The sequence below is a fragment of the Acipenser ruthenus genome, chromosome 3 (assembly GCF_902713425.1).
Source record: "Acipenser ruthenus chromosome 3, fAciRut3.2 maternal haplotype, whole genome shotgun sequence".
Lineage (NCBI taxonomy): Eukaryota > Metazoa > Chordata > Actinopteri > Acipenseriformes > Acipenseridae > Acipenser > Acipenser ruthenus.
In genome coordinates, this window is record NC_081191.1 from 18,344,076 (window position 1) to 18,362,897 (window position 18,822).

At 36.9% G+C, this 18,822-nt stretch overlaps 1 protein-coding gene across 8 annotated transcripts in view; it reads left to right on the forward strand.

Moving 5' to 3' along the window:
* Window positions 1-18,822, forward strand: part of LOC117394346 (oxidation resistance protein 1-like) — a 155,481-nt gene that overhangs the window by 89,852 nt on the left and 46,807 nt on the right. For 5 of the 8 annotated variants that reach the window (XM_059012690.1, XM_059012693.1, XM_059012691.1 and 2 more), the window contains exon 4: window positions 18,620-18,702. In XM_059012690.1, the coding sequence (XP_058868673.1) occupies window positions 18,620-18,702 (83 nt within the window). Of the gene's footprint in view, window positions 1-10,178; window positions 10,531-14,223; window positions 14,266-18,619; window positions 18,703-18,822 lie in introns of those variants that run through there. The other 3 variants (XM_059012696.1, XM_059012692.1, XM_059012697.1) reach the window with 3 other exon arrangements.

Sequence of the window (18,822 nt, forward strand, 5' to 3'; positions counted from 1 at the left end):
ATCCTTCATTGAAAGGACTCTATCGCTATCATACAACATGTTCTTATTATTTTCTTTAAAACAAACAAAAAAAAAACACTTTAAAACCTTATTATTAGGAAAATAATTATTATCAGGAAAATAATCCTGAAAATATTCATAAAGCTCACATACATAATGAGAAAAAAAACAACAGATACCTTTATTAAACAAATAACTTTATTTGTCAGTTACTTATAGTTTATCTGGACAGTGCCAGTTATCTGAATGGAGCAATATTACTGAACTGTCCATGTCTTGGTTTGTTGTTGTTGAAAGATGCTGTCTGAGCTCCAGTCGAGCTAACAGGCTGTGATAGGCTGACTTGGCAGTTGCACGCTCAGGACTGGTTGCTTTTGTTGGTGAAAAGTATTGATTGTCTGGTTTTCATGAATAATAAAATTAATTTGTACCAATTGTCTTTGTTTAGTATTTGCTGTCCAATAGATGTGAACTGGGCTTTCAATACAGAAAGTCATATTGAAAAAGCTGGATTGATTTTTAAATTTGATTCACGGTTGATGACGTGACGGGCATCTACTGTCTGAAAAAAGTCAGCTAGAGCTGGAAGCTGATTGGCTAATGGTGCAGAATCATTTTAAAATGTAATTTCTTCACCAACACATTTGCCTTGATTCTTGGATAGTATGCTTAGTAATTTGTGCATATAGTAATCACATTGAGTCTGATGCATGTCACTGGCAAAGCCTATAATGTGTGTGTAGGAAAATTGGTAATTAGTAGAGCAGGTGAAGTGCAGGTGCAGTAATCCAACAAGAAAGAACAACAAAGTACAGGTGAAATGGTTTCTGATGACCAACACAGTACACAATAAGAGGGCTGACAATACACAGCGATGTGTAATGCACAGTGGATAATTATGGGTAGCAGTCCCGTAAATAATAATCCAGTACATAATAACAGTCCAGTACATATACACACAAGACACAAACATTGTCATCAGTGAAAAGTGAGTGCTGTAGTGCTCGCTGTGAAGTACAATTTATCTGTGATATAATGTGCAGGGTTGTCTGGGTTTAGTGCTGGCCATGGGCGACAGCTTCGGATCGTGTTAGCCGTCTAGTCTAACAAACAAACAAACAGTGTGTTTTTGACAGACAGACAAAACAAACAAACAAAACATTGACAGTAATAATCACAGTACGGGTCCTTTCAGTTTTTAGCGTAACCATCGCAAGGAACAGATCACATCACTACGTCCCCTTTATATACTGTCAACCATGACCCCTTGGTTAACGACTACAACCGCTCCTCGAATCCGTGGATGCCACACAATTAACCTTCCGGGTCAATGATTTAGTGTACCATAGCTCTGCTCCCTTTCTAGATGGCCGACTTCCACGGAACCCGGGGAATGAATTGTCGGACCATCCAGTCCAGGGTACTCTGTTACCTTTACACAGCGCCCTTACAGGTCGGGCAGGAGATCTAACACCAAGAATCATTCGATCTCTGTCACAGTGTGTTATACAAATTTATTTTGAAAAAAATAAAATAAAATTATATATATATATATATATATATAAATATAAATGCTTGTAGAGGGATCAAAACAATTTATTTTAACATTAAAATTAGCTATTAGCTTTTACATCCTATGTGAATTTTTTGTTTAACTCAAAACTTCCTGTTTAAAGCACCACTGTGACCTCAAGTAGGACTATTAAACTCTTGTATACATCAACCAGTAATTTAAGATGGCGGTCTATTTCTTTGCTTGATGGGCCAACCATCCAATTAAGGGTAAAAAGGTCTGTCAACGGACACTGGCCATGTTTCACATTTATTTAAATGTATCTGGTGTTATGGGGGACCACGAGGCAAAAAAAAAAAAAGTGAACCCCTGTATTTGGCATATATGTTTTGCTGTTTCAGGATGTTAGCCTCACTGTAAAAGGAGGACAGGTAAGAAGACACAAGCTTTTTAGAAGTAGGTCATAGAGTAAAAGGAATCGATATTCCTGCATATATTAACATTTGAACTGCTCTAATTCTCAAATGGCCTGACTGGTGTGCAGCAGACTGCATATGCTAGAATGTGGGTTTGCCTGAGGTGCATAAAACAGGTACTATAGAGATTATTAAGAACATAACAACATAAGAACATAAGAAAGTTTACAAATGAGAGGAGGCCATTCAGCCCATCTTGCTTGTTTGGTTGTTAGTAGCTTATTGATCCCAGAATCTCATCAAGCAGCTTCTTGAAGGATCCCAGGGTGTCAGCTTCAACAACATTTGTCAGCTTCAACAACATTCCTTCAGTCACGTAAGGGCCTTCAGCAGTGCCTGTGCTTCAAAAATAGCCTTTATTGAAATACTAAATATGTATATTATACAGAACAAATACATTGGGAGCCTGTCAGATACTGTATGTTTTTTTTTTTTTAAGTAGTTTGTTTATGCTGTTATATTTCATTATGCTTTTTAAAATTACATTTTGGGGTAGGTTGGACATAAATGTGAAAACTGAATGGTGACTACCTTGGCAAAGTATAAATGATTTAGATTAGTGAAATGGGATTCACATAGGATGGCAAATTCATATTTGAAATTTGTATTAGCTGTCATGTACTGATGACTTTCCAGATGTACAAAAATTATAATTTCCAGCAACAGTTTTTGTATAATGCAGATTTCTATCCTGCAGTTCACCTTCTGAAATAATTTATAATTTTTCCAGTTCAGTACCGACTTATTCTTCCCAATGATAACCAGTTCCAGTCCAGTGGATGTTTTTAATTTACAATATTTCTCTTTGCATTGGAACCATAATCCAACTGTTTCAATAATGCCTACAATAAGAAATCAGCAAAACCTCAGCTACCTCAGGACTTCAGTATGCAACTCCAGGTAAAACACTGTATTGTGGTAATAATCTCAAATTCCTGTTTCTAGTCAGATCATTATTTACAAACCACAACGTTCTAGTCTCAATAGGTTGCATTGGAGGCCTCAGTTGAATTAGTGAAATTAGTTTGGTTGTCTCAATGTATCCTCTGTGGACACACAATTTGCGTAAAATGTCAATCTTCATGCATGCCCTAGCTACAGAAACTGCCCCCCCCCCCCCCCACCCACATGTTTGAACACCATTAATTACAGTTCAAATGTAAGGCTGTAGTTAATGCATACCCTATAAGTTAGCATTAAAGTATATACTGTATTTAACCAGGAAAATAAACCTCCAAATGAAAACGAGTAAATGAAAAACCCCAAAAAGTACTGCGAAGGCATTTCTAATGGTCCTTTCACAGACCTTTGTTAATCTATGAACATTTAGGTTTTGTATATTAAAAATAATCTGATTGTGTTATGCAGCACCATTTACATTTTTCACTCCAAGAACATTTTATGTGAAATAATGATGACGAATTTACATGTGGTCAGTCACACATAGAAGAGATAAGGGTCCCTATTATTGGAGCATGAATATACTTTACTGGCGCTCTTAGTTAAATAGCTTTAGGTCTGTGTTTATTTTTCACTTTGATAAGGGCCTGCAGGGTAAAAAAAAAAAAAAAAAAGTGTTTATGGTTTTGCTTTAACCTTACTTATTAAGCATGTACTGCTTAATACTACTGCAAGACACACCTGTTCAGACAGCATCTGTAAACTTCACAACTCTCGACCATACTGGACTATGTGGCACCCAGTTGTACCAGTACTTGCATCAGCTTATACTTGCACTGAACTGCTCCATACCTTGCCTTGCATTCAAATACTTTTGGATATTTTGTAACAATTGTAAGTTGCCCTGGATAAGGGTGTCTGCTAATAAATACATAATAATAATAAAATAATAATAAATAATAATAATTTTTTTCTTGTCATTATGAAAAATAAAGCAACTTCAGTGAGGGGTCAAAGTTTAACAAACTAAAGGGGCACTACACGTAGCCATGAAGTAATTTAATGGTAACAAGGTACTGGCAGTTACGTTTTTAATCAAGAAAACCAGTGGCCTCTGTTTTTTTTTTGTGGGAGGGGGTTAGCAATCACATTATAACACAAATACTTTTTGCACTACGTACAGTCATACAGTAAATTCCTGTCACTGTAAGGGTTTACAAGAGCATTTTGTGTAGTACACAGCAAATGGCGGTGGCAAGAAGGCTTCAAGGAGGAAGCCTGTGAAGAAAAATGTTAACTTTACAGACTGTAAACAAACAAGACAGCACTTGATGTTTACATCTTTCATAACCACTTCTTTGTTTCACAAAATAGTCCCCATTGTTCAGGTTACATCATTCCATTTGCTCCAAATCTTCATCACCTGCGTTAGCAAAACAATTCTGCTTTCCACCAGCATTAGACATTGAGGCCTTGCAAGTGCTGCAACTATTTACAGGGACCCTTGAAACTCAGTACATTCTCTAAATAACGTTTCATTCAGTTTATACTATATCTAATCAAGCAGTGAGCATGTGCAACTCCCCCCCTCCCCCCTCTCTCTCTCTACTGCTGGCTAACAGGGCTGACAAACATTGGAATACAAAGTCCAAACAGCTACAGTCTAGCACCTTCTCAGTAACTTTTCATGGACTTGCCTTTGGCTTGTGGAAGGTCATACAAAACTGTTGTTATGAACCCTATCTTGATACCATCTTAAGTAAAATAAAATACACAGACACAACAATATTTTATATTGCAACATTGAAAACATGTATAACCATTTGTATATATCCCATTAAAACATGTGATATCCATAGGGCTTGAAATGGCAGGTAACTCAAATTCAAACATAAACACAAATATGCAGTGTCACATTTGATGCAGTATCGCATTTTGATTGACACAACATTGATCAGGTAGGGAAATATATCCACAATATATCCTTTTTTTTGTCCTGCCATTTACCAGAAGTAACACTGGATATGGGCCAACCAGACTTAACATAAGGCTCAGGGGCCGTATTCACAAAGCTGACTTAAGCCCATTGTTTGGTCTTAGACTTAAGTCACTTTTGCTGACTTTGTTATGACCGAGTCTTAAGTCCGTTTCACAAAACGATTTTCTGGGGGGTCTTAACTTAGACCAGCGTTTCTGTCCTCGCGCAACATCTTCACTGTCTTCCGCTGCCTGAGGGACAGATTAATAGTTTTGCTTCTTCACTGGGACTTAAGAAAAATCATTATGTCATGTAAATATAAATAATGTCAAATGTATATATTTTATTATAGAATTTTGTAATTTTATATTAAAAAATATATATTATTAATTATATTTAAATGTATGATTAAACTGACCTGTTGAATTATTTTACAGTGGTTAGGCTCTCATTGATATATAATTTCATCACATGTAATTACAGTGAAATAAAAACAATGCAGAATGTTATGTAATGTTTATGTGTATTGTATTTAATGGAATATTTGTTAATATTTGTTATTTAAAAATATTTGTTTATCTGTCTATCTTTCTATTTGCTTTTAGATGTGTATCCCTTTAAGAAAGACGTTCTTGGTTTTTAATAAGATGCAAGTATTTTTAGAAACAGGATTTAGTTTCCTGTAATGAAGTAACCAGGCAGAGGGGAAAACAGGAGAAGCAGTAGTAGGACAAACAAAAAAAGGTACACAGGTTGTAGATGTGTTTTATAGCTGTGGAAAGCTTGAAATACATTTTTGCTAAAAAAAAAAAAAAAAAAAAAATGCTATAGATAACAAACACAAAACTACAACGGAGCTGGTATTACTGTGTATGTTCTACCTCTGCTAATAAAGTCTTCATTCTTCTCAAGCCGTGCTTTTGGTGCTGTTTTGTTATAAATTAAACGTAGATTTACAGCCCTAATTATAGTTATAATGTTAATGGTATGATCTACATTGCAATAACATACCATGTAACTTTGAATTAACACCTCACTCAGATACCAGCTTTTTAACAGACGACGCCCTCAAATAAACGCCGCTCTCAATAAGGAAACGTAAAGGTATTTTTTTTTCTACCCCTGCTAAAAAAAATAAAGAAAGAAACTCGCAACTCTGCCTCTGTACATGACACACCTGAAGAGACTGCAACCTCAATCCAGCATGTAATACAAACTAATGTACCTAGTAAGCAAATGTTATTTTTTAGTACAATCCCAAAAGACAACCCAAGATGAACTACTTACAGCACAGCATTCCTTCACGTCCGTTTTTTTTTTCCAGCAGAGTTCAGTGTCAACACAGCAGAGGATCAAGGGTGGTCTGTTTACCTTGTCGTCAGATTGTATAGTGAAAACTTAAACTCTGAGGAACTTAGAGCTTTGCCGGTCACTCTAAGCGCTATCCGAAAGCTGGCTGAAGATATCTTCTTGTAGGGGGTTTAGTTTTTTTTTAATATATTTTTTTTATTCAATTGGAATTTTACTCAGTCCTGTACAATTATATATATATATATATATATATATATATATATATATATATATATATATATATATATATATATATATATATAATAAATAAATAAAATTGCTTACTATCTATGAGAAGAGTTTGTTTTGGTTTCTCTTACAGAGAAATTACAAACAAGCAGGTAAATTACAGTGTCAGAAAAAAACAACTGAGTAGGATATATTTTAGTTTTATCAGAAATCAAACCGATATTCAGAGGTAATATTTTTCCTAAAGAAAAACAATTGCATCACACTCAAATACCGTTCTCTCTCCTCTTCTTGTCCCATAGCAACCAATACACACTCCTGATTCACTGGTACAGTACTCCCATGACCTCCCAACTCCCACCTAATAGGCTCTCGTTAACTGTCAGTAAATGTACTGTATTCAAGCCCCAACAACACACAAGAGTATAGTGCTGCAGATCGGAGCCTTTCATGGTGCTGTTTCTTTTTTTTTTTTTTTAATTTATTATAAAATTTAGTCGTCGCCAATTATTTTACCCCGATTTTCACCCCAATTTAGCATGCCCAATTATTATCTGTATCCCCGGCTCACCGCTCACAACCCCCGCGCCGACTCGGGAAACGGAGGCTGGAACACGCGTCCTCCGAAACGTGCTCCTGCCAAGCCGTAATTTTTCACACTGCAGATCCACAGCAATGCCACCAGACCTATAGTGCCGGAGGACAACACAGATCTGGCGGCTCCGCTGCAGAGCCACAGGCGCCCTATCGGCCACAGGGGTCGCTGATGCGCGGTGAGCCGTGGATTCCCCTGCTGACCTAAGCCCTCCCTACCTGGGCAGCGCTCAGCCAATTGTGCGCCGCCCCCTAGGAACTCCCGGTCATGGTCAGCTGTGACATAGCCTGGATTCGAACCTGCGATCTCCAGGCTATAGGGCACATCCTGCGCGGAGCGCCTTTACTGGATGCGCCACTCGGGAGCCCGGCGTCATGGTGCCGTTTCTAAAATGCCTTCAATCATTTAATAAAATATTGCAGCGTTTGTAAAGCACAGTATTATTAATAAAGGCCGCCCTTGTATAATGGGCGCCCTTGTTTAAGGGCCGCAGTAATTTTTATCAATTTAAAATAAACGCTGCTGCGCCAAATTGAAGTAATACGGTATTTAAAACCGGTTAGTTGATGGAGATAGATCGGTATGTTAAATATTTGGTAAGGTTTCAATTGACTGTCTATTAAAAAGGTATCGGCTTCTCAATTCAGTCTTAGGTTAGAATTGCTTAGGGCAATTCTCATCTGGATGATCATCAAATAAATCATATACTGTCATCTGCCATGGCAGAAAAAAAAAGTTGTTTCAATGGCAGATCTGAACTTAAGCCTCCTTCAGGGTAGTCTTAAAGTTAAGACCTTAGTTAAGGCCAAAATTCCGTAAAGACTCGTTCGTGAATAAGACTTAAGTCCAAATTGACAATTTATGACCAGTCTTAGACTTATTTATTTATTTTATTATTTATTTCTTAAAAGACGCCCTTATCTTGGGCGACTTACAATTGTTACAAGATATCAAATTATTTTTTTACATACAATTACATTACTTTTTACACACAAGTGCATTTATACAGTTGGGTTTTTATTGGAGCAATCTAGGTAAAGTACCTTGCTCAAGGGTACAGCAGCAGTGGGATTGAACCCACAACCCTCCGGTCAAGAGGCCAGAGCCCTAACCACGACTCCACACTGCTGCCCGCGACAGTTTAAGACAGGTTTGTGAATACGGCACCAGAAAAATAATTCTACTGTACATGTGTCCACTGCTTTACTGCAGACATGTCAACCCCCTGTTGAAAAACCTTGGGATTAATGAAAAACCTTAACCTGGACCACTAGATTGTGTTTTGGGGGCGGGGTGCTGGTGACGGATCAAGATTTTTGCACATGGTTGACAGCTACGCCACTGACCTAGATTTAAGGGCTATGCACACCGGAAGCGAAGCAAATGACACTAATACAGCACGAGTACATAAACAATAAAAAAAACCCACAACCTTAGCTAGTCATAAAAAGAAAATACTGTCGTCTTTTGCTCCTTTTGTGGAGACGAAATAAAATAAATAAAACAAAGAAATAGTTTGGGCACACCACACACACAAAAAAATGTAATTATTATTATTGGTCAACATTAAAACAAAGAAGCGTCATTTTACAGAAATACGAAACAAGTATGTGGCGCTCCCCGTCACTGACTAAAATTAAGGTGAAATAAAGAGAGACATACCATCAGTTTCCAATTTTTCTATTATTTCTTACCATATCACGTATTTCTTTTTATTGTCTTTATAACCACAAAGCACCATAAAGAACATTATATGTTTCGACTTTAATAATTAAATTATCATTTATGTCCATTTCTCTTTTATTTCGGTGGTATTTCTGCCTGAACGACACAGTGACAGCCTCTCCTTCGACTATGAGTATGACGTGCTGTGTACAGAAACATAGAAGGCTCGCGCAAACAAACCGTCAGTTTGAGCCAACAACGCAATTCTGTCTTTGGAGTAATAAGGGTGGAGGTTGCGTAGCAGCTACAGGAATATATAATGGTAATGTACACCATGGTGACCCCCCACCCAGCCCCCCGTACTCGCCCAAAATGAAATAATACGCTTGGACAGTTGTATTGGATTTACCGCTGTATCATGTATAAAGGGTTTCGCAGCCTCACAAACAATAACAAACTTATGCACAAACGTGAGAATCCATTGCACGGCCGAGAGACTCAAAATTGTGAGGCTGTGTGGTCCAGTGGTTAAAGAAATGGGCTTGTAACCAGGAGGTCCCCAGTTCAAATCCCACCTGAACCACTGACTCATTGTGTGACCCTGAGCAAGTCACTTAACCTCCTTGTGCTCCGTCTTTCGGGTGAGACGTAGTTGTAAGTGACTCTGCAGCTGATGCATAGTTCACACACCCTAGTCTCTAAGTCGCCTTGGATAAAGGCGTCTGCTAAATAAATAAATAACAACATGACACGGGTAAACCTTGAGACTTGACCTCCATGTTACTGGTGCTAGCCCACAATGCGCTTTATTAATTTCATTGTCCCATAACTACTGTGTCCCCAGTATACTACCCTGTGACAGATACATTAGTGCATAAATTACATTTAACAAAGATACTGTCTTAAACACACACACTGTACATAGTAACCTGTTTGTAATGAATAACAAATTGTGTACTAAAATAAAACCTGATATAATTTGCTAAGCAGTACTACGGTGTTATAGTTTAAAAGTTTATTTAACCAGTTAATAAAATAATAATAAAAAAAAAAAAACATGACCAATATTGGTATTTAAATACTCACAACAAGCTTTGCAATTGGTCCTCCTTATTAGTGCATCACCTAACTATGATGTTAAATGATATGCCACATTTACCTGCTCCTCTTTTCAAACTGAAGATAAGAAATTAGCAACATTATTTGAAAGGCGTCACGTCTAAATCCAACATTATTAAAAATCTAATCGAATACATTTTAAAAATGCAAACTTTCCAAAAAATGAGAGTTAGGACATGGCAACTGTTATTTTAACCGTGTAAACAACGATCTACCTAAATACTTGTAGTCACAAGAAAAGTGACAGGTACCTACTTTAAAAAATGTTTTACTCCAGCCATTGCCCTTTTAAGAGGCGTCACAGATAAACTTCCAGTTTCTGTTTTAACACATACCATGTGCTTTACCTAGTACTGTACCATAGATTTAGGAAGCAGCCGAGGTAGTGTCATTGCCTGTTTAAAATAAGTTTCCCGCAGTTGTTGGTGCTTCTCAGTTCCTGTTTGAACTTGTGGTGTTATATTAGCTGGAGTTCGCTTCACTTGTATTTTGTTTGAAACATGGCGTCTAACTAGTATAGAAACATTTAAGAACTGTAATTCGTTTCCCTGTAGAAAGGCAGGTGTCAAACGTATTGAAATGGAGTATTTGTTGTCATTTACGGGTAAAAGTGCCCGAACTTTGAGAGAGATTGTTTTCAACAGAAGTTATCCTGGAACTCGAGAAATTCAGTTTAAAGGTTCCCTAACAAAAGATGAAAATGTTGAAACTGCCGATCACAATACGACTGTACAGCAATTAACAGGTTTGGACATGTGCCTTTTTATGGATAATATATTGATAAAACGCTTTTTGATAATACATGGCTAGCATAAATAACACTTGACCTTTTTAACCATGTGTTTATTTCTTAGCTCAGTTTGCTTTGCAGACGGTGTCGGGTTAGTTTGCGAAATGGTCTCGCAGTTTCCAAAATAAAATAATGACGTACTCAGTATTATTATAAAACAAATGTACATCGTGTTTATACATCAGAATTTACTGCATACAGTACTTTTCTACGGGGCTTATCCATTTGTAATATCTGATTACAACCGGATCAAGCGTTCCTCAATAAACACGTACTGTCTGTATTCCAACGGGATTATGATTTCCAGAAGGGAATGAAGTTATTTCTTGGAGAGAGCACTTGTCGCATTTTGAAGCAGATATTATTTTATATTTTGGGAAGACATACAATGAAATAACCGCGTGTCTGGTAGATGTAATACATTAGAATCAAACTTTGCCTGTGATCATTTTCTCAAAATAGTTTTTCAGAAGCCCAAATCAAACACTTAATCTTTAGATACATTCAGCAATATATCTGCTGTTAGGTGTGCGCACAAACCATGCAACTAAGTGCTGTTTATTACCGTGTTTATTTATATTTTAAATGCAATAGGGGAGCAGTGTGGAGTAGTGGTTAGGGCTCTGGACTCTTGACCGGAGGGTTGTGGGTTTAATCCCCAGTGGGGGACACTGCTGTTGTACCCTTAAGCAAGGTACTTTACCTATATTGCTCCAGTAAAAACCCAATTGTATAAATGGGTAATTGTATGTAAAAAAAACATATATAATGTGATATCTTGTAACAATTGTAAGTCACCCTGGATTAGGGTGTCTGCTAAGAAATAAATAATAATAATAATAATAATAATAATAATAATAATAATAATAGTGGTGGTTGTTTCTCAACATTCCAGTATATTAACTAGACATTCAAGTGTATTTGTGTAGCACACCACCATAAAATGAAAGTTTGAAAAAGTTTTTTCAGAAAACCATAACTATTAATAATGCACAGAGTTCAGAGATATTTTATAAAGTATTGGATCCAAGTCAAGTATGGCAGTGCTGTTAAAGTAGGCCCAGTTGTGGGTCTTCCTCGACCTTTAAGTAATATTTAACTGGCTTGTGCATTTCCATTCAAACCTACCACGCCAACATTGCAGACCTTATGACATTAAATAAATAAATACATAAATCAATAAATAAAAACCAAAAAAATGTGAATGTGAATATTTTCAGATGAGAAACAGTTAGATGTGTGCATTTAAATAGAAAATTACAGTAGGCAGATGGAGGAACAAAAGTACTTTAATAAAGTTATATTTAGACTATGTATTTATTTGAGAAATGCTTTACAGCCAGTGTACCGATAATATCATCAATTAGTAACTCAAGTGTGGGGGATGAAGTAGTAAGCACACTGACATAACGCACTCAATCCAGCAGTGATGGAAGTGTAGTCGGTACCTATTTCAAGATGATATGTACGTCCATAAGGATTTTATTATTTCTTTCTTTCTTTATTTATTTGCATTGGCTGTTTATGAGGTGGTGAAGGGCCAAATACCCTTTGGGAAAGTTTTTTAAAAAAGGTAGATTGTCTGTTAATTTGTTTGCTGTAACATTGATGGCTAAAATAGTAAATCTAGGAGCAAGAAAACTCATACAGTAGAAATAATGAGTAGATCAAAGTAGAAAAGTGGTACAGTAAAACTTAACATGTTCTTGTTTTCTCCTGCTGCAGAGTTAATAGCGTGTATTGCTACTGAGCCCCTATCTATCTATCTATCTATCTATCTATCTATCTATCTATCTATCTCTATCTATCTATCTCTATCTATCTATCTATCTATATCATTTTTTTTTTGTTTTGTTTTCTCTCCTGGCTGTTTCCTTAGACACTGGTGTTTGTCAGTGTACCTACTGTACCAACAGAACCAGTGCCATTGTCACATGATTTAAATGGAAGGAGGAAGTATGTACTCTACAGCCAAGCTCAAAGTTAGGTACTGTAATTGGCAGATTTAGAGGAAAATGATGATACAGGTTATTTAAAATTAGAGCAAGATAACCCAGAACCACTCAGAATGAAAATAACAAGGGAAGAGCTATTGCTTTTGTCTGACCTAAAATTGATGGTCCTAATTTGTTTGGTTCAACAAATCTGTGTGTTAGTTGTTGTTTGCAAAATACGCCTGTATATTTCAATGTTCTTTGTTAATGTGATGAAAGGCATAATAACAGACTGCATTGCTGCTTTGTGTCTGTATTTATCAACCACAGAACTAATTTATTTAGGTTAATTTGTCACAGTTGGCTCTTGAGGGAACAATTTCCAGCAGAGCCTACCTGCCGAAGGTCATAAGATGTAAGATATAAATAGCTGTGATATGCATGCAAGCAAGCAGCAGATTGTAATACAGTCTGTGTCAGGAAATGGATCACAAGTGTTTTAAAGTTACACCTTTAGTATATTTCAAGAACTCCTTTTCACTTTTTTTCAGTATCTGTGCAGGACTGTATTAAACGGCTTGCAGTTTTATGTTTTACTCTCTGGTTTAAAATATTGGATTGTGTTTAAAACGTCTACATCTACTTGAATTTGCTTGACTACATATCTTCCTGATCTCTGGTGGCAGCTGAGATCTCACGGGAGTTGGTGGATACCTAAAAGCAACAGTGCAGGGACGCGCGGCGCGATAAGTGCAGGGCTTGTCTCTGCTTATCTGTTTCTTGGAAGTGGTCCGAAGCAGTTTCTTATATATTTATGTATAGAATATATGTTTAGTATAATGTAAAAATCTCAATCCAAGTTAGCGATAGCAGCAGCAATAGTGAGTGTGTGTATTTGAGTTTGTTTTTTATTTTTTATGTTTTTTTAATTTTAATCCATTACTAACTATTTTGAAGTATATTCTTTTGTTTTTATTTTTGATCTCTTTTACTTCTAGGTCTTTGAAACTTGAGGATGTTCTCTCTAATGGGACACACATGAGTGTTGAAGTGCATAGTTGTGTTTGGTTTTTTGCATACACTGGTACTTTATATTTTACCACGGATGATCTATTTAACTTATTAATTCAGCATGGTGTTAAAATCTCAGTGTCACAGTTTTTATTGGTACTAAACAAATTCTCTCTATATATGCACGATTATCTTCTTGAGAGTTGTGCATGTTTTAAGTAGTTGAGTAGACATGGTACTGTTTGTTACTATTTGATTGTTGACTGTTTCACTGATTGTTGATTGTATTATTATGATTTTTTGTTTTATTTTTGTACCTGTGTTTTTGTACCGTGTTTTATTGTGTTGCTGCTGCCTTCCTTGGCTAGGTCACACTTGTAAAAGGGATTTTAATCTCCGAGAGCACACTCCGAGAGCCAATGTCTCCGCTTCCCAGCCTCCTTTGCGTACTACAATGACAAAAAAAGTATACATTTCAAAACTTAAGAATGTGTTTATTAACATTTATGTATTAAGCTAAATCAGAACTTTTTTTTGGTTAAATCTAGGACAAAATACACGATTTACATTAAATCCGGGAAAAACACGAAAATATGAGAGTTTTTTTTTTTTACTCTTGGCGCCCCATATGTGGAAGCCACCATTTCGGCTGTGTTCACTGCAGTTTCACTGACGCTCTCCTTTTCAAACATCGTTTCTCCAGTTCTACAAGTCCCAGAGTGATCGTCAATGGCTCATTTGAAAGGTAATAACTTGAACTAATTAGCTGTCATTTATGTGTTTATTAAAAATGTTCTATCCTTTCAAAAAAAAAAAAAAAAACTTTAATTTTTTACAGAACTGCCTCTTTAGTCGTTGATGCGCCCTCCTTACTGACTCTCCGAACCCCACACTTTGCACCACTGGTATAGATAATAGCCACTGCATTTGTGCTCTTTTCTTAGACAATGGTAACTGCAAATATGTTTAAATGTTTTACATTAAATGTCTTCTGTTATCTTACAGATTAGCCATTGCAGGTTTCTTTTTTGGAAAATCCTCAGAATTATTGGTAACTGGTAATTATTAAAGGCCTTTACTGATATGCAGACCAGGTCACTGTTTTTAATATTTTAAACATTAAAGGGACAGGTGCTTCACAGAAGGAGTGTGTTGCTCAAGATAATATTGACAGCTTCTTGATCTGTTCTGTATTGATCCAATTGATACAAGGACATGATATATACAGAGCCCCCTGTTGCTGTGACACAAGGACCATGTTATTGTTTGTCACGTATCACTTTAGTGGAGCGTCAGAATCTTACCTGTAAGACTACATATTATTCTGAATCCACACATTTAACTTACCTTATTGAAGCACTACAAACATAACTATGTTTCTTAAAGTGTGCAAATTGTTTTGTTTTGTTTAGCATCGTTGTTACCTTTTGCTAATAACCAGCTACTTGGTGATTTAGAACATGTCATGGTTGTTCTTCCCAGTATCAAACATCTTTGTTTGGTGTGTTCTGTACGTTTTTATTATTCATGCTGTTCATGCAAAATCTAGAAGTCCACAGTGTATCAACAAATAAATACAGTCAACCTCAGGTAACTAGACACCTCACGGGTTACCATTTCGTGTCGACTTATCCATGAGTTAACCACGGGTGCACATGAGCCATGGCATTAACATGCATAAGCAACAGAACTCGCACGTTTACAGTATTTACACATTTATTTTTAGTTAAATGTCCTTATGGAAATGGTTGAAAGAACTGCAATGAATGAATCAATTACTGTAATGTACAAACTCATTGTAATGTCCTTACTCTTTAGTAAACATGTAATGAAGATTCAGATACACAGGTAGGTCTGAATTCACATGAACTTTATTCCACGGTTTATTAGTTAACATTAATGATGTTTCTTACTATTCTCCTGCACTAATCTGCCACTCTGCTGTTGCTATTCTTGCCATATCTATTCACACGCTGTCTAATGAGCCTTCCGATTCTTGACCTTACTTCCTTTGTGCGACTGCTGGTTACGTTGTATTACTTAAAGGGGCAGCAGTACATTTCTGGACACTAACTCGTATAGTTCGATTGAAAAATAATTAATAAAATAACTACAGTGTTATTTTTACGAAAACAATCCAACCACAAACTGCGCAAACTGTTGACTATACTTTTAGGTATTGGCTTGTACTGTCTAATCTGACGATTTGGTAGTTGCGAAGGAATGAATGAACTGTTTCAAGTCCAAGAGTTCAGTTCACAGGAGGCCGTGTGGTCCAGTGGTCAAAGAAACAGGCTTGTAACCAGGAGGTCCCCGGTTCAAATCCCACTTCAGCCACCGACTCATTGTGTGACCCTGAGCAAGTCACTTAACTTCCTTGTGCTCCGTCTTTTGGGTGAGACATAGTTGTAAGTGACTCTGCAGCTGATGCATAGTTCACACACCCTAGTCTCTGTAAGTTGCCTTGGATAAAGGCGTCTGCTAAATAAACAAAATAATAATAATAATTATGTGAAACGACAGTGTCGAGTTATCCACTAGTCTTTTATCTCTTTGGTACCGGTAATAAGTGTCGAGTTACGAGTAAAGTGTGGTGTCGAATTAAAAAAATAAGATGGAGGATGCATATATTTTATATGGAGAAAATTCGACAGTCTTGGTCCCGAATTAAGCAAAGGTGTCGAGTTATCCACCAGTAATGCTCAGACATGTGGAATGTCAAGTGTCTGAAGTCTCTTGATTTGGGAATGAAAAAAGAGAGAGCAAGAAAACGTAGTGTTACCAACCTAGTTAAAAAGTTATGGTAAACATAATATATTTCCTGAATATTTATTCCGGTTCAACCGACATATTTTTTGATCAGCCATTGTATTTGAAAAAAATGAAAGCATGTAACGCCAACGACAAAAATACCCCAAAAAAAGTCTGGTATATAGTCATGTGGGATGTTGACTTTCAGTCCACACCCACTATAGCGCTTCAGTGCTGGCATAGCATTTCACACAGGAGTTAAGATGGTTCAGTGCCATTTCTGGACCACCTCACATTATAGGCAATTGACACAGACCAAAATGCTGCATCAGTACAGAGCCATCATAACTCATCTGTGTGAAAGGGGTATTGGTGTGTAGTTCAAAGTTATAGGTGGGACAACTTAATTGGCCTAAGGATATTTAATAAAAAAAAAAAAAATAATCAGGTTTTGCCCTAAAATGCCACAGTTTAAACTTGATTATAAATGCAATAAGGCCCTTCAGGGTGTCTGTATACGTTGAATATACAGACTTCTCGGGAGTTGGAGGCACAACGCCCAGAGGCGTCCGTATATTCGACGTATACGGACACCCTGTCGGGCCTTATTGCGTACATACCCTAATGTTCATTAGAAAATGCGTCCGAGATTTCCTTTAACCTGCTTGGCTAATATTGGGTCCAAAACGATAGTAAAGGACCTCAATTGGTACAGTATTTTTCAAACTATGTTTAATCTCTGTTCTAAATCAATACGCTGGAAAATATGTAAGTATTCCTTTTTGTAATTGTGACGGGGAGCCCTGCCCCTATATATATTGTGCACTATTTTTGTAATTTATTATTATTATTGTTTGCGGCGCGGATGAAAGCCGCCACTATTATTTGTTATTGTTTTGTGTTTTTTGATTATTAAAACCTTGTGAGGATGCGTGACTGATCAGCTACTATTTAACTAGCTGACAGTCACGCATCCTTATTAAAGTTGTGCAGACCATGTCCGAGGGGTAATAAGATAATTAATTAATTAATTAATTAATTAATTAATTAACAGCTAGTTAACCCCTCGGCCAGAATATAAAAGCCTGCAGCTGTCTGCGCTGAGGGAGAGTGTACAGAGGAGAGTACGGGAGAGCGAGCAAGGAGAGAGTTATTTAAATATAAACAATTGCTAAGCGTGCTGGTTTATACACCAGCACAAGACTTATTTGTTTATTTCTGTTTGTTTGGCCAACGTGCCTTTTTGGTTTGTAGTGTTTTGTTTTGTTTGAACTGTTAGTGTTTTATTAAATAATAAAACAGAGCGCCGTTGCGCTTCAGTGTTTTGGTTTGTGTTCCTGGTCTGTGACGTCACCACACCTGCACACGGCAAACCATCCTGTCACACTAATTTACCTGTTTTTGCATGATGAAAGAATATCTATGTTCTTGTACACACCCTCTGAATGTTGTCTTTCAAATAATGTAGACTTAAGGCTGCATTCTCGGTGTCCGGTACATTCCGTTTATCTATTTAAATTGAGTTTAGCGAATAAAGTTTAAAAAAATGCAGAATGTGTTTGGTGAGTCAGTGGCAATACAGCAGTCCCAACAGCAAACGCAACATGTTTCAATTTTGGATGACAAGTTGTAAGAAATCAAACACGATACAGACTGACTTTATTTCAGCACAGCATAACAACAACCACAGTGTTCTCTTCTGCTTCAAATGTGCTATTCAAAGGCAGATATACATGTTCACTTGGGCAGTGCATTGCTACTGATGATTTAAGACAGCACTATTATTGTTTTTTATTTCAAAATAAATCTGTGCATTGCTTAAGAAAAAATGGCAAGTGACAGATGCTGTGAATCAAAAATAAACCCTGCAATCTTTGCTTTGAATTTGAATAAATGCAGGCCCTTTTTGTAACATACTGTACAATAGCAATTGTTTCTGGCACCTACACTGTGTTGGAAGGGTATTTCTGTGTAGTACTATAGGAAAACAAAATGAAACCTCTAAGCTTTTGTAATGGGGTAACCTTTGTTGATATTATATATCAACTATTCAGCCTATCCCATCTTAGTGACCCCATAGGATGTTAGTAGGTATCTCCGTTGTTTACTGCCTCATAGAGGTCAAGGAGGTCTTTGTCAGTCTGGAAACAGCTTGGTGAAGAGAGGAATCTGTGGCTATCGGTTGGCTGGGTGTGTTAGAGAAGCAGAGGGGTAGAGTCTCTTGCAGTGCAAACTGTTTTTAGCTGACAAAGGAGCTGTCTGCCCACAGGGCTGGATTCAGCAGCCTGTGACAATCTTGGTAGAGGGCAACATGAACGTAATGCGCACCTTACCTCGTTTGTTTTCAGATACTGGTCAGAAGAAGACTCCAGAGAAGAAAGATGGGCGTCGGATGTCTTTCCAGAAACCTAAAGGGACCATTGAATATTCTGTAAGTAAAGTCTGTTTTAGTCAGGGCAACAATGGATAGCACTTTTCAGTGGATGTGCTTCTTGTTCTTTGTAATGCTTTGTAATGTAGCATCTCTTTGGTTTCTTACATTGCTACAGAT